Here is a 22,781-nt window from a genome sequence, read left to right on the forward strand (position 1 = left end):
CCAAACAAGGATTAATATTCAAACCTTTTCGTGGTTCCGAAACCGGATGGTTCGGTCAGACCAATTTTGAATTTTAAAATGTTGAACCCCTATCTGAGGGAGGGAGCTCAAATTCAAAATGGAGTCTTTGAGAGCGGTGATCGCAGGTCTGGAAGAGGTTCCTGGTATCCCTGGATATCAAGCATGCGTACCGCCACATTCCGATTTTGGCCGCCGCATCAGGCTTCTCTCCGACTTGCACTGTTAGACTGTCGCTGTCAGTTCCAGGCACTGCCATTCGGCCTCTCCACGACACAGAGGGTGTTCACCAAGGTGATGGCAGAGATGATGGTTCTCCTCCGCAAACAGGGGATGAACATAATCCCATATCTAGACGATCCGCTGATAAAGGGAGAGGTTGTTGCAGTCCATTGTTCTCACGACTCATCTGCTCAGGGAACATGGTTGGATCCTGAATCTTCCAAAATCACATTTTGAGCCGACCAGGAGGTCTTTTCTGGGAATGATCCTCTTCACAGAGGTGCAGAGGGTGTTTCTTCCAAAGGAGAAAGCGTTGGTGATACAAACAATGGTCCGGGATGTCCTGAAGCCAGCCTGGGTTTCGGTTTATCAGTGCATTCGCCTTCTGGGGAAGATGGTGACCTCTACAGTGCGGAATGTTTCACGCTCGGCCCTTCCAACTGGATCTCCTGGACGAGTGGTCGGGATCTAATCTACACATGCACCAGAGAATACTTCTGTCGCCGAAAGCCAGGATTTCACTCCTCTGGTAGCTACAACTACCTCACCTTCTGGAGGGGCCACAGGTTCGGAATTAAGGACTGGATCCTTCTAACCACGGATGCAAGTCGCTGGGGCACAGTCACTCAAGGGGAAACCTTCCAAGGAAGGTAGTCAAGCCTGGAATCCAGCCTACCAATAAACATTCTGGAACTAAGAGCAGTCTACAATGGTCTTCTTCAGGCGGCCCATCTTCTGCGAGATCAAGCCATTAAAGTGCAGTCAGACAATGTAACGACAGTGGCTTACATAAACCGACAGGGCGGAATGAAGAGCAGAGCTGCAATGTCAGAGGTAACAATCATCCTCTGGGCAGAAAAGCACGCGTTGGCGCTGTCGGCAATCTTCATTCCGTAAATAGACAACTGGGAAGTGGACTTTCTCAGCAGACTCTATCTCCATCCAGGAGAGTGGGGACTCCATCTGGAGGTGTTCATGAGGGTAACAGATCTTTGGGGTGTACCTCAAATAGACATGATGGCCTCTCGTCTCAACAAGAAGCTTCGGCGGTATTGTTCCAGGTTGAGGGACCCGCAAGCCATGGCCGTGGACGCTCTAGTGACTCCGTGGGTGTTCCAGTCGGTGTACATGTTTCCTCCACTTCCACTCATTCCAAGAGTTCTAAAGCTCATAAGGAGAACAAGAGTTCAGACGATCCTCATTGGTCCGGACTGGCCAAGAAGGGCTTGGTACGCAGATCTTCTGTATCTACTGCTAGAAGAGCCAAGGCCTCTTCCTCTTTGGGAGGACCTGCTGCAGCAGGGGCAGTTCGCTTATCAAGACTTATCGCGGCTATGTTTGACGGTTGATGGAGGTTGAACGCCAGATAGTAGCTCGGAAGGGCATTCCGAACAAGATTATTCCTACCCTGATACAGGCTAGGAAAGGAGTAACGTCTAAACATTACTATCGTATTTGGAAAAAATATGTATCTTGGTGTGATGAAGGATAGGTGATGCCTAACTGCGCTCAACCCCTGGATCTTGCGTGCCTTAGGTTTCTAAGTATGCTGTATTCTTTGTATCTAGAAATCTGTTTTTATTAAGTATTGATGACCAATGTTAATAATCAATTTAATTTGATTTATTGTGTGTAAATGAGGTGAGCTGTTTGTTAGTTCACCATGTAATGTCAGTTTCCCCAAATGTGTACTGAATGGGGTTCCAGCCTCCTGTGGATATGTAAGTACTTCTGTAACAATAATCAAGCTTTTGGGTAACATCCTTTATCTTTGGGTGATGTTAATAAGTCCCCCTAATTCCTAAGCAAATGACAGAAACCGGCATCCTGTATCTGTGTGTGCGGTCTGGTGGATATCCATGTGCTTACCGTTGCTGCTGTGTTCGTGAGGGGAGCGGGTGAGCGCCGGGATTCTGCAGGGGCTCTGGACTGACAAGCTGACAGCGGTCACGCCTGCTTCCTCGGTGCGTCCTGGTTCGGACTTCCCGGGAGCCTGCTGTGTGCGCCGTGCTGGTCATTAGTCTGTGGTGAGGATGCACCGCTGCAGAACCTGTCCGGGAATCTGCAGCGAGGCACACCAGTCCACTAACAGGGCCTCACCTGATTTCACCCTCCTCGCTTCCCGTTCGTCTGCTTACCGATCTTGTTGTGCTGCTTCTGCGCGCCCTTCGCCGGTGCTCCGGAGTTGTTCTGATGTTCTCTGACCACTTTTGAATGGTATAGTTCTCCTGAATGTCCTCCAACGCGTTTCAGCTGGGTTTGGCCTTCCTCTGGGAGTTTGCAATGTCTGAAATCCATGCTGGGTGATTTTTAAATGGCCACAATGGGGCGGGATCATTCCTCATTTGTCTATTCCTATGTGCCTCATTGGGTTCTCCCAACGTCCATCATGAAGAATGTCAATCTTAATTTACTGGAATCGTTGCTGTTTGTTTGTTCAGTATTGAACTGATTCTATAATAAAGGTAGGCAATGTGCCCAATGATTGCTGTTACATTCTATACTAATTGAATAAAGTGGGGGAATGGCTTGTGTGTGAATGGTCTATGAATATAAATGAATTCATTTATATGAAGGGTATGGGTTACAGGGTTTCTCATATTCCCTGTCTCGTATGTGACATTGCTGGTGTGTCCCATTTGTACCTAGGTGTAGTTAGATTTCTGAATCTAATTCATTGTGTATAATAAATGTATCTTGGTGTGAGTCCAAGAAGTTTCCTGCGGTGGAGTTTCAACTGGGACGGTTTCTCCTCTTCCTGCAAGCAGGTGTGGATATGCGCCTGAGATTGGGATTTGTAAAGGTCCAGATTTCGTCCCTATCCATTTTCTTCCAGAAACAATTGGCTTCCCTCCTGGAGGTTCAGACCTTTTTGAAAGGGTTTCTGCACATACAGCCTCCCTTTGTGCCGCCTACGGCACCATGGGATCTTAACGTGGTGTTGCAGTTTCTCCAATCGGATTGTTTTGAGCCTCTACAGGAAGTTGAAGTCAAGTTTCTCACATGGAAGGCTGTCACTTTGTTGGCCTTAGCTTCTGCTAGACGTGTGTCGGAGCTGGAGACTTAGTCTTGTAAGAGCCCCTACTTGATCTTCCATGAAGATAGAGCTGAGCTCCGGACACGTCAGCATTTCCTTCCGAAGGTTGTGTCGGCATTTCATATCAACCAACCTATTGTGGTGCCAGTTGCTACTGACTCCTCAATTTCATCAAAGTCCTTGGATGTTGTAAGGCAGAGGTTCTCAAACTCTGTCCTCGGGGGCCCACACAGTGCATGTTTCTTTTTCATCCACTAGGGGTCACTGGAGTACTCTTGGGTTATGGACTGGGCGTAGCCGGAAATGGCACATATTTAAATATTTAAATTAGTAACTGGCCATCCCCTCCATAATCCCATAGAGCCTTCAGTATTTTTCTGTGCCTCCAGCGGAAGGTACTGAGGACTGAATGTCCTGCGATTCTTCAAGCAAGATTATTTCAAGATTAATTTTTTTTTTCTACCTGATCCCTTCCCAACTTATCAGAGAAGTTCGGGTTAGGGATCGTTGGTGCTGCATTAGCAGCAGATGGTCTGCCGGCGCTCATACAAAGGGCCCCGCCATTGACTAAAATCAGCGCAGCTGATTGCAGCCACGGGCTGCACAAGGACGCAGGACGGTGCTTACAGAAAAGTCCCGTCATGGCCTCCGCAGGTGGTGCAGGTACTGAGCGGTAGGCAGCTCTCACTGCCGCCGCTCACTTACTTACTTTTTCGATCTATTGCGGCCGGTCAGCTCACGCTGCCGCCCATTATGGGGGGACTGTATGTGTTTATATACGTTAACTGTAATCGTTCCCCTGCTGCCTGCCACTAGATACACCTTGCTGCCACTATAAGGCACTGGACTTGCAGAGGGAGCCAGCGACACTGCGCAGGCCGCTCGACGCTTCCTGGGTCACCCGGCGCCGCTGGCCGCTTGCAGGGGTAGCTAGCGAGCAGCTCCCGCCACCACCGCCGGAATGCTCGCGTCTCTCCGGATCTGTCCTCCTCCCTACCCCGGTACGGCTCTCGTGGGCTGAGCGGCCGACCTGACTGCGGACAGCTGCTGCCGCGGCCCGCTCTGGCAGCCGCTCACCAATCTCCGAGGTACTGTCCTTCACGCGGCTGCGGTGAAACTTGCACTCCCCGTCTGCTGAACAACGGGGGGGGAGCAGTGTGGGGGAAGTCGGCAGCCAGAATAAAGGCTGCACTTGCATATAATACTCTTCTGCAGGAGAGAGAGGGGGGGAGGAAGCCCGCAGGGAGGCCCCAATAACTAAGCTGCGTTTAGGCAGCAAAATCATCAGGATTTTAAGCCTGTGGCCAATATCAGAAGTCTCTGTTACATATACAATATAACTGTTGTATGTATGTATGTGTATGTATATGTATATATTACACACTGATGGTATACAGATAGGTGTGTCTGTGTATATACAAATGCATGTATTAATGTATATCAGCAATCTTGCAATAAGGAAGCACATGGCCGGACACCATTTTAACATTACTTCCTGGTTCTTCCCAGGAAGTTGCTGCCCTACAACACTCGGCCTCTAGAGGAGCCGGGGTGTTAGGAATTTTATTTTCTTGGTTTTGTACAAGCACAAGATGAACACGTGTGCTGTAATGTAGATTTATACACACTTTATTTACGTGGTACTAAGTCACGGTACTAGTCTATCCTTCTGTACTTGCTTGTCCGTGTACATAAGGAGTAAGTCTAAGACATAGCAGCTTCGCTGCAGAGTCCGTCGGACAAATAAGACTGCACATACGCACTATTGCCGTTCCTCATTGGGGGAGGCTGGCGTATATACTGACTGAACAATTGTTGTTATTGTTTTAGAATTTGACTGTTTCAATACCCGTCGCAGTGTGTCCTACAGTATACAGCAGTAGGGGTGTTGTTTAACCTGGTTTGGGCCCGGTTTCGGCTTAACAGGGCAGTGGTTGCATGGCAATACAGTTCACGTTTGCCCTACAAGAAGCACACCTTACGCTTCTCGCTGATCACCCTTGTGAATCTGCTCAATATATTATCTAGATACAGTTTCTGTGGACGTCCGCCAGTTTAGTTCTCGCTTTTCAGTTTCACTAGTGCGGCACGACGTGCTTTTTCGCTACGTGCTTAACAGGACGGTGTCCCTTTCTAAACGAGAATAGAAACATTACCTTACGCTGCCCACATGTTTCGTCCTGTCTTGGACAAATTCCTGAATAAATAGATTCAGGATATAGTCGTTACATCTCTGTCCTTTCGGGCTCGTGCTACAGAAACAGCCACAGGCGGGTCAGGTGGTAGTGAACGTGGTTTTCGATAACCTCTACCTGTCTGATTGTCGTCAATATACGGTTAAAGTGCTGCCACCTACTTCCACGCATCTTTAACCAGGGTTCAGTGGCGTTTACAGCTAAGCCACTGAAAAGCCAGGGCTAGAATGAGTTTCCAGGCCATCGCCGATCGTCAGTTGTGGGCATCCACAGTTGGGGGATCCGCAATTTTTGGGTTCGCAGTTTACCAGACAAAGGTTGCTTGTTTTCCACCATTGCAATTTGCAAGACTGGTCTGCCTGGGTCATAAGATGCGGTTCTGCACACCGCCATACAAGCTCTAGTAGATTGAGCACTTTGACTGCAGTCAACAACATTCTTCCAGTTTGAGGTAGTGCCAAAGCTGGCTGAATCTGTCAGTCCGATACTGACCCTTCAGGTCAATCAGGGCGTCGCTTATACTACACATTCATGAATACCTACAGTTGGTGACTACAGGTTGAAAATCACAGTGATTCTGGATTTCAACAAGAATAGGTACTTAGACGCATCAGGCCTACTTAAGTTGGCAGTAAAAACCATTCTTGCTTTCAAGCGCTACCGTTTTGGCTTCGTATGGCGCCTAGGGTTGTCACAAGTAATGGCTATCGTGATAGCTCATCCCTGGAAGTGATAACAGTTCAGTGTTTTGCAGATCTGCTCATTAAAGCTCCGTCTCAAAACTTCGTCATGCAACGGCCCTTACTAACGTACAAGGGCGTCGTTCAACACGGTTAGATTGTTAACCTAGAGATATCAAGCCTCATTCCGTAACAACGGACTCATGCATAGGGATAATTCCGTGATTGCACGGATTTACCTGCCTGAACATACCACACAAACTGTTCGTCATCACGTACAGTTCGTACGCAAGCCACGGACAGTCTTGATCCGTTTGGCCTTTTGCCTATTGGTAAGGAGAGTGACGTCTTTCGACGCACTCTACTTCGCAAGGAGTCACTCAGGTCATTTTCACCTGGAAGTTCTTGCACGCTCCTACAAGTTCATCAAATAGTACGGTTGTCTTTAAGGGCCAGAGTTTCACTACTCTAGTGGCTCCAAGTACATAATTTTACCGCAGGGACAATGTTCGGCGTCTGGAATTGGATAATTCCAAATATGAACGCGAGTCTCAGAGGTTGGGGACCTGGGGTCCCAAATGATTAACTTCACAAATCACGGAGATTTCGGTCAAACGCGCTGCGGCAAGCGGGCCACATGCTCCGTTCTCAGACTGTCCAAGTGCGGTCAGACAACACAACGGCGATCGCATACATCACCGATCAAGGACGGAATCGAAGTCGCATGACCATGCGGCAAGTTGCTCCATGTTCATTCTGGGAGTGAACAGCTGGACGGCAGCTTATTCCAGGACACTGAGCATTGAATTCTTAAGTGTTCCAGATGTTGGTCCAGCGGTGGAGTTATCCACAGGGGTATCTATTGGCATCTCGCAAAAACAAATAAAAAAAACAAAAACATCCAAGTATGTGTCCATCCCAGTAGGTGTCCAGTACAAGGGCTCCGAAGGCAGCAGCTGTAGATGCTCTGATGCTCTCACGATCGCGTGGCTGTACAGCGTTGTGAATCTGTTACCACGGTTACGCTGCTTCCTCGGGTACTAAAATGGATCATACAAGACTCCATGACAGTCATACTAGTGGCGCCACATTGGCCTCGGAGGCCATGATTCTTGGATCTCCGAACTACTCGCAGCCGATCCTTCACCGGTCTCGCCACGTCCGGACCTGTCCCACTAGGGTCAGTTCTTTTACCCCGATTTAGCGCGGCAGCGTTTGACGGGGTGGCTGTTCAAAGCGCTCTCAAGAACGGATGGCATTCCAGAATCTGGTATACAAACCATGTTAGGGGCTGGGAAGCCAGTACGGCAGCTCATTATCACAAGGTTTAGCGTGCCTCTATAGGTTGGTGTGACGCTCAGAAGTTTCCAACATCATTTTCAAGTTATCCCGTCTTTTTTAATATTTTTACAGACTGGGTTTGGTGAAGGATTATATTCTACACTCAAGGTGCAGGTCTCTGCATGTCAATTTACCTGCAAAGGTGTTTGGCTCCTTTGCCGATTGTACACACTTTCCTGCACGGTGTCCTCAGACGACCTCCATTTATACCACCTACAGCGCCATGGGACGTGATCTGGTTTTACCACCTACAGCGCCAGGGGACGTGATCTGGTTTTAGGTTTTTTATTTACAGTCTTCATTTGTTGAATTCTTACAACAAGTGGATGTTACGTTTATCAATTGGTAAACACTTTTCTCTTAGCCTTAGCCTCTCAGCAAGGCGTGTTTTAACATAGGGTGGCTTGCATGTCAAGGCCCCAAATCTGGTGTTTTATGGTCATAGGGCGGAACTTCGCACAAATTCCGTGTTCCAGTCAAAGATCGTATGTCACGCATCAACTAATTAATGTAGTTCCTCGGTTATCAATATGTTCGAGAACTTAAGTTACTTTGAATGTGGTACGCGCACTACGCGTTTATGTAACCCTAACAATTGTACGTAGAACAGACACATTGTTCTCTCTAATGTAGTGAAGATGGCTTTACAAGCTTCCAAGCAGTCCTTATGACATACGTCAGGCTTAGCTTCATAATAGGCTACAACGCCTACATCAGGGTCAGACCATTCCAAACGTTCTAGTGAACGTCATAAGCGGGCTTCAACCGCCTACATCAGTGTCGGACCATTCCATACGTTCTTTGGGAACGTCAGGAGCAGCATGTCGTGGAGTTTCTACGAAACAGCGTAGACTAGCTGCTACATGGTCATCAGTGCATCACCATCAGTGCGCATGTTGGTGCGCTTTTACAGGTTGGCTACGTTTGCGGCATCAGCATTTAGCTTTGGCCGTCTAGTGTTACAGGTGCCAAACTGCTCTCCCGCCCAAGGGGGAAACTTTGGTACGTCCCAAGAGTACTCCAGTGACCCCTAGTGGATGAAAAAGAAAATAGGATTTTGGTACTTACCAGGTAAATCCTTTTCTTTGAATCCATAGGGGGCACTGGACGCCCACCCAGAGCAGTTTACCTGTCTTGTGGTAAGGTCTGTGGATCTTATGGTAACACTTTATCACCAATGCATTCGATGTTATGGTATCAACTGATTGTTATCAGTTCCGTTATGTGTCAACTTTAGGGTTGACCATTATATTATAATGTTATAGGTTCATATAATGTTATATGTAATTCTCTATGGTTCATCCTCTCTATCACTCCTGTTCGGCCCAGTAAAAATACTGAAGGCTCTATGGGATTATGGAGGGGATGGCCAGTTACTAATTTAAATATTTAAATATGTGCCATTTCCGGCTACGCCCAGTCCATATCCCAAGAGTACTCCAGTGCCCCCTATGGATTCAAAGAAAAGGATTTACCTGGTAAGTACCAAAATCCTATTTTTGCAGGTAACCCGTGCACAGGTGTATTAATTACTCACTGACACATTTTAAAAGGTCCACAGGTGGAGCTAATTATTTCACTTGCGATTCTGTGAGGAGACCTGCAAAACATGCACTGTGTGGGCCCCCGAGGACCGAGTTTGAGAACCTCTGTTGTAAGGTCTCTGAAAATCTATGTAAAAAGGACTGCTCGTCACAGAAAATCGGACTCTTTTTGTCCTGTATGATCCCAAGAAAATTGGGTGTCCTGCTTCTAAGCAGACGATCTCTCGCTGGATCAGGTTCACTATCCAGCATGCGTATTCTACGGCAGAATTTCCGTGTCCAAAATCTGTAATGGCCCACTCTACTCATAAAGTGGGTTCTTCCTGGGCGTCTGCCTGGGGTGTCTCGGCTTTACAGCTTTGCGGAGGGGCTACTTGGTCAGGGTCGAACACGTTTGCAAAGTTCTACAAGTTCGATACTTTTGACGCTGAGGACCTGAAGTTTGGTCAATCAGTTCTGCAGGATCCTCCACACTGTCCCTCCCGTTCTGGGAACTTTGGTACATCCCCATGGTACTAATGTGGATCCCAGCATCCTGTAGGACGTATGAGAAAATAGGATTTTAATTACCTACCGGTTAGCTTGATGTACCTTTTGTATGTGTGAGCTGGTATGAATTTCGCCACTATCTGTGTATTTCCTTCTCTTGAAGTTGTCCGTCTCCTCAGGCACAGTTTCTAGACTGAGTCTGGTAGGAGGGGCATAGAGGGAGGAGCCAGCCCACACTCTCAAACTCTTAAAGTGCCAATGGCTCCTAGTGGACCAGTCTATACCCCATGGTACTAATGTGGACCCCAGCATCCTCTACGGACTACAAGACAAGGATTTACCAGTAGGTAATAAAAAAAAAATTTTTTTTTTTTTTTTTTTTAACATCAGAGCTAGTCATACACTGACGGTACAACGTGCTGAATGGTTTTACTGCGCCTCCATATACTAAACAACTCCCCCCGGTGCATGTTTATTTATTTTTTTGTATACTGATTCAGCAGGACGACTGAACATGTTAACAACAAAATAGATGATCGCGAGGTGATATTTACCGCACATAAACCTAATGCTCGTTCAGTCCTGTCACAAATCCTCAGCATTGGAATCCTTTCATTTGTGTGGCTAGCTTCGGGGCAGATTCAATTACCTGCAGTGTTTACTGCATGAGTAAAGTTTCAAGTTTCTCTATATTTTCCCTGCGAGGTAACCCATAAATTCTGCTTTAAGTACTGGGATTGCTAGATTTCTCTGCGCGTTAAGCCCCAGAAGGTTCATGTAATAATCATTTTCCTTGCAGCTACTGATGCTGCAAGGAAAAATGTGTTAAGTGCACCCGCTGGGGCTTAAAGCTTTCATTGAATGTCTCTGGGCTGACAATAAATGAAATCTGCCCCTCAATGTAGCCAAGCACTGTTTAGGCCAGTTTTGCTTTGCTATGTTAACTCTTGGGGGGGCAATTCAATTGATTATGCACACCCAATCTCCTGTCTAAAGTGACTGGAGATCAGGGGGCACTATTTGTTTCCTTTTTGTTTTATTGCGCTGATTAAATGAGTCACTTTGCAAATTTCTGCCAGTGCGGGGACCAACAATTTAATTGCTATGTTCGCCATCTGGCAAGTGTTAAGCCTTTGACTACCTACAAACATAGGGGTCGATTCAATTCGGCAACTTATGAATAGCGCCAGGAATTAGCTCCCGACGCTATTCAATTCAGCTCCAGTTAAGTCGGCGATGTCCCGTTCTCGCCGACTAAACTGGTTGAATTGTCGGGAGAACGGGCATTCTCCGACTTAACTCCCCGGCGCGAGGCAGCACTTTTGTCAGGTTTCTTCTCTCATCCCCCGGGGATGAGAGAAGAATTCCCGACAATTGCGGGTAACTAGTAGCTGAATTGAATAGCGTCGGGAGCTAATTCCCGGCGCTATTCATAAGTTGCCGAATAGAATCGACCCCATAGTGTGCCAGCGTATACATATCTGTAGCTTTTCTAGATCTGGGGACTTAATGCAATAGGCTGTGGATGTAGATAAGATTCTTACATAGCGCAGCATCTTCTGTTGCACTTTACAAATGGAAACAATGGTGATAATCGCAAGCTTACAATTTATAGGGAAATGGCACTTTCCAGAAAAACACATACAAAGGAGGAGTTGAGTTTTGGCACAGGGGATGCCACCGGCATTAAACATTGAATACCACCACTAGTTTTAGTATAAAAAGATTTTAATTTCAAAATAAAGTCATGGCACCGAGCCAGTAGTAACAGCTTAATAAAAAAAAAAAAAAAAAAATTACATTAAATAAAATAAAAAAACACAACCCATTTGGTTTAAACCAGCCAACCCTTCTTGCAGGGCATGCTGGAATGTGTAGTTCCACAGCAAATGGAGGGCTGCATGTTGAATAACCCTGTTCTCAAACTTACACTCCCTTGTCGCCTAAGTATTGACGCCCATCAATACCTATTTTCCATTTTGTATTACTATTTAGATTTATTTAAATAGTAATAAGTAGGACTAATGCTTAACCTTGTTGGAGTATACTTTGTATGTATTAATATGTTTGGTCTGATAGTCTTAATGGGGGTACACACTGGGAGATCGTGCTTAAATTCTCTCCATGTGTGTGCCCATAGCGACAGCCGTGTTGCTATGGGGTGGTCTTCAGTATGCCGAATGTCGGGATCCCGGCGCACAGTATACCGGCGCCCGGAATCCCGACACCCGGCATACTGACAGCTATTCTCCCTCGTGGGGGGTCCACGACCCCCCCTGGAGGGAGAATAAAATAGTGTGTCGCTCCTTTAGCGCTCGCCACGCTGTCGGTATGCCGGCAGTCGGGCTCCCGGCGCCGGCATACCGTACTACACCCTTGCTATCGCAATCTCTAGATTTGGCATGCATGCCTAATCTAGTAGATCGCTCACGTCACTGCTCTGTGAGTGCGCCCCCTCACTTAGCACACATCACGCTGTGCTGAGCAGTCTGTTCTAGATCACTCCGCACACATCTCCCCCGTGTGTACAGGGCGTTAGATGCAAATAAACACATTTGTGAGGTGAGTGCCTCTGTAAGGAATGTATGGTTGGTGGCTGCGGATGAGAGGGGCGGAGCACCTTCTCCCTGCAATAACGGCTTGTATGAGATTCTGTGTATTGGGTCGGTGATGGGATGACTTCATATTGATGAGTCTGAAGGAGTTCTGATTATCAGACACCGCTATAGTACCCTCAGAAGTGTGTTCAGCGTTTTAGTGTGTCGTGTTATTTCATTGGCATTTGCTGCTTTTTTTATTTAAGTAGTGGAGTGTTTGCGTTGTCTGTGTAATGTACTCCACTCATTGCACATTTCCCTTATTACATCTGTGCAAACCTAGTGGTGCATACAAGCTTGCCGAGAAAATGAACGACGTTGCTAATTTTCACCCTTCCTGAGCGAACGACGTTCACTTTCTCGGCCAGTGTGTACGCTGCCGCCAGCGAGCAATGCGCAGGTAGTTATTGACCCTCGCTGTCAGCCGTGCATACAGCTCAGTTTGGACTGTGGCGGCAGCGTACACTTGTGCAACTTTATTGTTCCACGGTGATGCCCAGCTGCCCACATTGGCCAGTTACTGTAGTGTTTTACTTTGCCCCCCTGTACGGTACAAGGGAGAATGTGCGGTGACTGTGGACGTGATGTGCAGTTCCATACTCAGCCATAATGTGATATACGCCCCATGGCCCTTTCAGCAGTCTGAGTGTGTGGAGGAGGCAGAACCTGTATATACGAAGTAGCCATTTTGGCTGGAGCAGTCTACCATCAAATGTACCTTGGTTTGCCGGCTGTTAGTAAATGTTTGCGTTCAATATTAACGATTCATTTGTCTGTAAAGGGAATGTAGACGTTCTCCTGGCCTTCATTCTGTGTGTACAGCGCTGGCGTGAAGCGACAGAACGGTGCAGCGTGCTTGTAGAGTGCCTGAGTGTACATCACATTTCATGTTGCATTATGAATTCTTTACCTCCTTTCTTATAGTGTTCCCGCCTTACACAGTCTGTTGAAAATGTTGCGTGTCAAAATCCACTCACCACACCAATGTGTGCATCCCCCGGATCCCAAAAAACATCTCGTCAAGTCAACGGATTCTTAAATTGGTTAGTGCCTTCAGGTTCTTTCTTACCCATGAAGTCTCAATAGTATCTGGGCACATGTGGTAACTTGTCACATGGCAATCGATGAGATTAGCTCTGGATAAGATACCTTACCTGTTGTTCTTGTGCCCCCTGGACCACCTGCCTGAGGTCAGACATCTATTGATGTAAAAAGTGTATATTCTGCCCTCCCTACCAAATCTCAGATGGTTTATGTCGAGGCTGATCTATGTTGACGCTCAGAACCGCCCTGTTACCCACTGCATGCTGCCATATTTGTCTGTTTCACCTTACACAAGTCAGCATAGATAAGTGTTCAGTTGACAGCTACCCAGTGTGTGTACTTGTTTTACCCCTGGTATTCGTGGTATCTACTTCAATAAAATGCTTTACCAGGTGTGACTGCCGGAGTGGAGAATAACAGGAAAGCGTGTTCTTATCTGTGTAACATAGTATGGTACAGACAATGCAGAACGCTCATTATACACTATTGCCATTTACCTGCCTCATTGGAAGAGCTCACACAACGGTTTCAGGTAGAATACAATGATTCGTTGCATATACAGATGTCGCTGATCGTCTTTCCCCATCCCCGAACCAGCTACCTTCCAGCCTGACATTCCTGTGTTGTTGTTTTTTGGGTACAAGATTAGTGTAGAAAGTGACTTGACTACAGAATGATCAGGTTCTCTGGGGCTTGTGCCACCAGTGACCCCGTACTACTGCCATCACTGGCGCTGATTCACACCAATAACAGGCTTCTACCTGTAAAGGTGCTTGTCATGTGGGATTGTGTCGCTCTTAGACCTATAGAATTACTGCCGTACATCTACCTGCTGTGATGGCATGTCTATATTCTCCCAGCAATTTATAATCCGCAAGTGTAACCGGTGACTCTCTCCCTGTATAATGAGCTGCCCAGACCCTATGACTAGTAACCAGGTGGGTGGGCACAGTGCGACTACACCTGGGTAGATGTGATGTATTTCTCCTGTCATTATAGCACATTGTGGAAAGGCTCTGCCCTGGGCCGTTGGTTATATAAGCAGTGACTGTCCAGCTGATACTGTCCGCTGGGGCAGAGGTTTAGTGCCTTAGTGTTTCTGGTCAGTCATAGCTGTATTGGCCGCTTACTTTATACTTAGATTTATCAGTCTTCCCTATAAGGAATGTTTTACATAGTATTATGTGCTGTAAATGTTCCCCTGTGCTCAGTCTGCCCAGAGGGGCGTGTCAGATATTTGTGCATGCTAAATGCACATACCATGAATGGAGGAATGAATGTACAGCACATGTATGTGCTTACATTCCAGCATATGGGAATGCTATACACACTACAATGGTGGTTGCCCAACATAAGACTTGCTGGGGAACAGTCTGTGTCAGATCTTCTGCACCCCGGCACTGGTGGCAGGGACTAGTACGCAGAGTTTAGGGGGAGTCCCTGACTTCTGATGACATTGCAGAACCTGGTTCTCTGAAACTTTCCACCTTTCCAGTTTTGCCCTACTGTGACGCAGCTCAGGTGAGGTAGAAAAACTTCCCAAAAAATGTAATTAGTTCAGACATTTGTGCTTAGAAATGGCATGGTGTCATTGGCTTTGCCAGGAATGGATTCAAATTGGTAAAATAGTGAAACTTCTGAGCATAGAGCTGATGTAATGCTAAAGCAGAAAGATGGGGCAACCCAAGCAGATACCCCATTTGCCCTGACTTGGTCCTTTGGACATTTGTTCAGTACTTGTAGCCGGTAACCAGTGTCTAGCCTCATCATGAACGTCTGCAGAGTGTGGACCTGACTGGTAAGAAAAATAAAGAAAAGGGCCTACAATTTAATGCAGTCGCTTTAGTCGGAATAAAAGCTACCTGGCAGATTTGTACAATATGAAATGGCAAAACCACGTGCTTGCATGGCATTTACCCCCCCCAGTAACCCATGTATACTGTATGTGGAGCTGTCCAACATGTATTCAGCTCACTGTCTCATAAAGAATATTGCTCCTGATTAGTGAGCACTGCACCTTACCCAGGTGCTGCATGTGTTTCTGGGGGGCAGTGTACCTGTGGTGAGTAGGCCTTAAGGAAATGCCAATGTGCAGGTATGGTTAGCAGCGTGGTATGGATATAAAGTGAACACACGATACATTTGGTTTCTGGCAAACGTTTCTTATTAGACTGTGCCCATATCTCTGTAGAAGAAACCCTCTATAGTAAGAACTTGGTGGCAGCCTGATGGTATCCATATGTAAGCCGTGTGGGAGGTGGTAACTGAAGTCTAATGTACTTTCTGAATAGAAATGATGATCCGTGAGGTTCTATTGCCTGTCTGACTGCTGTAATGATCAGCATTGGGTCACCATACACAAATGATTCACATTAGCATGTCAGCAGCGTTGGGGACTAAGGGACAAGCTTTTGTCTCCATGTGTACTTTGAAGTAGTTTCCAGCCGCTGGGACCCTGCTCCTAGCTACTCAGCGATCAGCCAATAAATACCTACAGTGTGTTCTGGCAGGCTTAAGCATAGTATACTTTCACTTCAAGGTAAAAAGATGCTGCTGCCATTTAAAATGGGAATTGCCTTTGTTGACACGGAATATGTCTCAAGCTTGACCCTAGGAGACCTGCCTAGTTGGGGAGGCCTAGTGTCAGAGAGGCCTGTTCAGTCCAGTTGTCTGTGCTCTCTCGAAGGTTAATTATATCTCGGTGTAAGTTGGCATTTATTTACCACCTGGCGACCAGCTGATAAGGCGCGTTCCAGGGAACGATGAGGCTGCACTCCAGCTGGAGGCCAGCTGACGAGGCGCGTTCCAGGGAACGATGAGGCTGCACTCCTGCTGGAGGCCAGCTGACGAGGCGCGTTCCAGGGAACGGTGAGGCTGCACTCCTGCTGGAGGCCTTTCAGGGTGGCCACTGGGGTAGTCTGCTGTAAAGATATGGGCAGGATAGGTTACGTAGCCTCCTCATTTCTGGGTTTCGCCATTGCTAGCGGTTTCCCCAGGGGCGGGTTGTGTGATATGCGAAGTAGGGAGCATTTTGAAACTGCTTAGAGTCAGAGGTGCCAGTTGTTGACACAAATGGTCAGGCCGCAGCCTGAATATAACCTTGTTACTGGGTAAGTTACGTGATGCGGTACTGACACGGCCATGGGGGTACGGAGTGACTATTGAGGCACCTACTTGTTTATAGTCTGCTGTATTATATTGCACATGGCCGGCATCACGGGTAGCATGTAATAGCAGATAGTGGAGCAGTGATCGCGCTGTACCCAAAAAAAAGTGGGTCCCAGGGACCCCTCACTTTTAAAAATTGGGGTCCTACCGGTCTTTTTCTGAGTCCCATCAGAATGAAGGTTCTTTTTAATCTAAATCTTGTTTGGACACTACAAAAGTGTTGCAAAATTTTAGAGGTGTGGCTTCATGGGGAGGGGGCGTGGCCACATAATAGTGCCAATTCACATTACACCACACAGTAGTGCCGCTTATACACATTGCACCAGGTAGAACCTCCTATGCGCACTGCGCCAGGTATAGCCCTTTATACATATTGTGCCAGAGAGCACGTTATAGACTTTGATCCAGGTACAGCACGTTATACAAATTGCACCAGGTAGAGCACATTATAAACATTGCACCAGGTAGAGCACATTATAAACATTGCACCAGGTAGAACAATTGCACACATTGCACCAGGTTAAGCACGTTATACACATTGCGCCAGGTTAAGCACGTTATACACATTGAGCCAGGTTAAGCACGTTATACACATTGAGCCAGGTTGAGCACGTTATACACATTGAGCCAGGTTAAGCACGTTACACACATTGCGCCAGGTTAAGCACGTTCTACACATTGCGCCAGGTTAAGCACGTTATACACATTGAGCCAGGTTGAGCACGTTACACACAATGAGCCAAATAGAGCACATTACACACAATGCGCCAGGTAGAGCACGTTACACACAATGCGCCAGGGAGAGCATGTTACACACAATGCGCCAGGTAGATCACGTTACACACATTGCGCCAGGTAGAGCACGTTACACACAATACGCCAGGTAGAGCATGTTCCACACAATACGCCAGGTAGAGCATGTTCCACACATTGCGCCAGGTAGAGCACGTTACACACATTGCGCCAGGTAGAGCACGTTACACACAATGCGCCAGGTAGAGCACGTTACACACATTGCGCCAGGTAGAGCACGTTACACACAATGCACCAGGTGATCAGTTAGACACATTGTAGCTACCATCTCGGACTCCCAGTTGTCGCCCCCAGACATAGTGATTGCGGGTGTCAGTGGAGGGGGTGTCTACAGTGATTGCGGCTTGTCAGCGGGGGAGGGTGGTGTCCACAGTAATTGCGCGGGAAGGGGGTGTCCGTAATCATCTCAGGTGTCGGTGGATGGGGTGATCTTGGGTGTCAGCGAGGGAAGGGGGTGCCCACAGTCATCACAGGTCAGTGGAGAGGGGGTGATCGTGGGTGTCAGCGAGGGAAGGGGGTGTCCACAGTCATCACAGGTGTCAGTGGGGGTGTCGAGGGGAGGAGTGATGACTGACACGTAGTGCAGCAGCTGTGATCCTCTTCCTACTCTGGTGCTGCAGCGATGGCCACTGAGCCCAGTGTGACAGATTTAGGAGCCCGCTCTAAACCCCGCACATATAAAGCAACCAGCTCTCCTCTCCCCCCACACAACACACACACAGTCACCGGCACTCACTCCCCCCATTCCCCGCAGCACATACATGGGCACCAGCTCTCAGCCCTGACATCTCCTGCCGGAAGAGCACATATACTCTCCGGCGCTTCACCCAGCCGCCCCCCCCCCCCCGGCACATTATCACCAGCGCTCCCCCCGCAGCACATACAATCAATAGTGCCCGTTCACCCCGCAGCACAGTCACTCACCAGCGCTCCCCCCGCCGCAGCAGTCACTCACCAGCGCTCCCCCCGCCGCAGCTCAGTCACTCACCAGCACTCCCCCCGCCGCAGCACAGTCACTCACCAGCGCTCCCCCCGCCGCAGCACAGTCACTCACCAGCGCTCCCCCCGCCGCAGCACAGTCACTCACCAGCGCTCCCCCCGCCGCAGGACAGTCACTCACCAGCGCTCCCCCCGCCGCAGGACAGTCACTCACCAGCGCTCCCCCCGCCGCAGCTCAGTCACTCACCAGCGCTCCCCCCGCCGCAGCACAGTCACTCACCAGCGCTCCCCCCGCCGCAGCAGTCACTCACCAGCGCTCCCCCCGCCGCAGCTCAGTCACTCACCAGCACTCCCCCCGCCGCAGCACAGTCACTCACCAGCGCTCCCCCCGCCGCAGCACAGTCACTCACCAGCGCTCCCCCCGCCGCAGCACAGTCACTCACCAGCGCTCCCCCCGCCGCAGGACAGTCACTCACCAGCGCTCCCCCCGCCGCAGGACAGTCACTCACCAGCGCTCCCCCCGCCGCAGCTCAGTCACTCACCAGCGCTCCCCCCGCCGCAGCACAGTCACTCACCAGCGCTCCCCCCGCCGCAGCACAGTCACTCACCAGCGCTCCCCCCGCCGCAGGACAGTCACTCACCAGCGCTCCCCCCGCCGCAGCTCAGTCACTCACCAGCGCTCCCCCCGCCGCAGCACAGTCACTCACCAGCGCTCCCCCCGCCGCAGCACAGTCACTCACCAGCGCTCCCCCCGCCGCAGGACAGTCACTCACCAGCGCTCCCCCCGCCGCAGGACAGTCACTCACTAGTGCTCCCCCCGCCGCACATGCACATACCTGCCAGCCTCAATTGGAGTCTTGCACGATGTTCCAGGGAGCCGCGCGATCATGGCGGGACCCTGTGAACGAAGCCACTGCACGTTAACAGGAGAGGAGCGGTAACGCTCCACCTCCTATTTAAATCCAGGATACAGCAATCACTCTGATTTGCTGCTGCGGAGCGCGTCCCCGGGGACCCTCCCATTTTTGAAAACTGAGTCACCGGTTTATAAAAGTGGGTAAAATACGCGCTATAGCGCGTTTTTGCGATCACTGGTGGAGTATTTGTAGCAGGATTTGCTCAGGCTGCCCTATATTCAACTCTAACTAATTCTTGCTTTTCTTGCAGTGTACGTTCCAGTCTGCCTTGTAATGGTTCCAGCGAGGATTCGGAGGATGTGCTGGGCAAAAAACCACGTGTGGAGGCTCTGTCTACATTACCAGCGGTCATAGACCCCACCTGCATGGCAGCCAGAATCCGACCCCTACGCGGACACAAGAAACGCCGTTTGGTCAGGTCCAGCGATGTCTCTGCTCTCAGTAGAAAGGTAATGCTCCATTCTGGTGTCTAACCCACCCACGGGAACAGCGGGTGAAATGGGCCAATGGGAAAAGGTGGAAACATGGGTAGGAATTCTCAGTGTGCTAGGGGGCAGGCGTGTAGCTGGGCAGTGCCCTTCTATTCACAAATAGCCAGCTCCTGATAACATGGAGACTTGCAGGATTACATCATATAAATAGCTTTGTGTATAGAGCAATGGTTCCCAAACATGGTCCTCAAGGCAACCCAACAGTCCAGGTTTTAAGTATATCCATGCTTAGGCACAGGTGACATAATTAGTACCTCAGTCAGTTAGATTATACCATCTATGCACAAGCAGGGATATCATTAAAGCTTGGACTAATTCAGCGATTCAGTGCACAAGGCCAGCGAGTGAGGTGTGACTTCCACTGATAAAACAATATGACAGTTCTGATTGGCTGAGAAGTTTAAAGCTTGAGTTAATACATTAACCATGAGCTGTTCATTCACTGGCTGATTCACCCTGAAAGCCATTCTGTACTACGCACGTTCCCTGGTGTTTGCATCCATGGTAGCAGCTTTGGGATTTTCCTGCTGCATGGTTACGGTCTTGAGTTGGTTGATTTTTGGACCCGTTTTGGTGAAATTTAGGTTTGGAGACTAGTTTTCCCACAATATGTTCAGCCAGTGACCACTATGGTTTTAAATACATGTCATAGTAGAAAGCTTGCTAATAGACTTGTGTACTGCAGACTGGGGTACCGGACTGTCCCAGATATGTAACGGGTGCTTACTGGACCCCGTAAGATGCTCTTACAGGGAAGATCACGGATACTAGGAAGACCCTATGCGATTAGGACCCCTTAATGCATTTATGAGTGGGAGCATTTCAGATGCAGATCAGAGTGTATGAAGTCTCTAACCCAGGGGCCTCATTAATCACTGAGGCACATAAATGATATGGCACTGAGTAACACACAGTAGGCTGCTGCATATTCCTTACTATTAACTTGGAATTGTTTGTGGTTATAATAGGAGGCATATACACAATGAGTTGGTCTTGTTCTACTCATGGCTGTGGATGGGGGTCTCTAAATTTTCCAATAAGATGGCACCTCCTGTAAAGGAGGGATCTTAAACATAAGGAAATGTGTATGTGAAAGCTTCTGTTCAGTATTGGTGTATAATGTATCCTTTGGCGTCCTGCAGACAAACCGTGGTAGCTGCTCAATAATTCCTGGAGATAATTGTTCTAGAAAAGGGGAGGGGTCACAAGCAAATGGAAAGGGGGGTGCTCCAAACCCAACCCACCCCCACCCCCCCCATATCCCCCACCCCTAGCACACTGACTGTTACCTGTAACTATACTTGAACCTATCTGGTAATAGAATTTCTCCTTCATCCACTGGGGGACACTGGAGAGCAGTCACAATGGGGGATATAGTAGGCAGCAACTGGGAGCTGGCACTTTAAATTTTAACAATGTGGCAAGCTCCTCCCCTACTATGTTCTTCCTCCAAGCCAGTCTTTATTTTGTGCCCAAGGGAGCTGATTCAGTGCGCACTGGCGGCCATTTTCCAACGCTGCACAGAGGCTGAGCACACATCATCCCAGGCACTGTGAGCAGTTTCAGTGGGGTGTTTTGTTAGACACTGGGGGATCGTGTGAGGCACCTGTAATTTACTGTGAGAACGTTCCCATCACTGCACAATAGAGTACAGGGCGGGTCTGGCTACACTACTTTACTACCCCATCCCCCCCCCTCCTTTCTGTCTTTTTTTTTTTCTAACACTTACTGTGTTAACATGTGTGGTGTGTCTCTGTGTGAAAGGTGCTGGCATGGCAGGAAAATGTTCCAAGGCAGCACAGAAGGTTTTAAACATGTCAGAAATGTTCTTCAAAGTTCACTCAGGAACAGTCTGAGAATTCCCTGTTTATGTGAGGATTGTGGGCCTGAGCCATCTGCTCAGCCCTCGCCGCAGCTGCAGAGCACTCCTGTTTGGACTACACAACTTACAGAAGTTATGTCGCTGTTAACTAGGGAACTGGAGGCTTCTCAGCAAGATAGAGAAGCTTCCAGGTTCCGACAGCTTGTTCCGATTCCTGAGCCTGAACCAGCATGGGCTCGGTCCCTGGCAAAAACAGTTGAGGGGCTCTAGGCAATGATCCCTTCCCAGACCCCGTCCTTAACTTCCTCTCCTTAGGTTTCAAAAGAGTTTGCTAGCCTCATTGTTACACGACTGACGATATGCCACTATTGGAGGAGGTGGTAGATGTACAGGATACTGATGACGATCAGGTTTGAGGACTCTGAACCAGTGGCTCAGGGTATCGAGGCCCTTATTATAGACATTCGCTCGGTGTTATAGGTAGAGGAGACGGAACAGGATGTGTTACGTCCTTCACGGTTCGGCACCAACCAAAAATTAGCAGCGACCTTTCTAGTTTCAGAGGAACTGGACGCGTTCTTGACTGCAGCCTGGAAACATCCGGATGCAAAATTTCAGGTATCAAAGAAAATTTTGTCTTCCTATCCTTTTCCCGCAGATAGCAGGAAGAGTTATGAGACCTCTCCAATTGTGGATCCTTCGGTGTCTCGTCTGTCTAAGAAGACTGTTCTACCAGTTACTGGTGCAACTTCGCTGAAAGAACCGTCTGATAGAAAGTTGGAGACCACCTTGAAGACTATTTACTCCACGGTGGGTGTCTTACATCGCCCGGCGCAGGTAGGTTGTTGGTTCAACAAGGCTATGGAAGCCTGAGTGGAACAATTGTCCACAGGTTTACGTGACGATTTGCCTCAGGATCAGCTGATACCCTTGGCCGAACATATTCGCGAATCAGCCCTATATCTTTGTGAGGCTTCCAAGGACGCCTGTATCCTTGGAGCCAGGATTTCCACTTTGGCTATCGGCCCGCAGAGCTCTCTGGCTATGGCAGTGGCAGGCGGATACTGAATCCAAGAGTGCAGCAGAGGCGTTGCCCTTTACGGGAGAGGTCCTGTTCGGGAAGGATCTTGATGCTTGGATCTCTCAAGCCACTGGAGGTAAGTCGACGTATGTTCCTACTGCTGCTTCTCGATGGACCTACAGTATATGGGTCCTTCCTTTCGGTCCTTTCGTGCCCCTTCCAGGTTTCGAGGCCAGTCCAGGGGAGGAGCTTCCGTCGCCCGTGGCCCTAGAGGTAGGGGCAGAGGCACAGGTTCCACAGTCTCAACCCAGCCAGATGCGAAGTCTGCAACCACTCCCACCGCATGACGGGCTTCCCTCCCACCTGGGGGAACCCAGGGTGGGAGCTCGTCTGTGGGATTTCAGGGAGGTCTGGATACAATCTTGCCCAGATGCTTGGGTCAG

General features: G+C 48.7%; 1 protein-coding gene across 2 annotated transcripts in view; it reads left to right on the forward strand.

Moving 5' to 3' along the window:
- Positions 1-22,781, forward strand: part of LOC134928637 (KAT8 regulatory NSL complex subunit 1-like) — a 135,048-nt gene that overhangs the window by 94,960 nt on the left and 17,307 nt on the right. For both annotated transcript variants that reach the window (XM_063924578.1, XM_063924577.1), the window contains exons 4-5: positions 13,048-13,166; positions 19,255-19,453. In XM_063924578.1, coding sequence (XP_063780648.1) covers positions 13,048-13,166; positions 19,255-19,453 — 318 coding nt within the window. The remainder of the gene's footprint in view (positions 1-13,047; positions 13,167-19,254; positions 19,454-22,781) is intronic.

The sequence above is a fragment of the Pseudophryne corroboree genome, chromosome 5 (genome assembly GCF_028390025.1).
Source record: "Pseudophryne corroboree isolate aPseCor3 chromosome 5, aPseCor3.hap2, whole genome shotgun sequence".
In the NCBI taxonomy this organism is placed as follows: Eukaryota; Metazoa; Chordata; class Amphibia; order Anura; family Myobatrachidae; genus Pseudophryne; species Pseudophryne corroboree.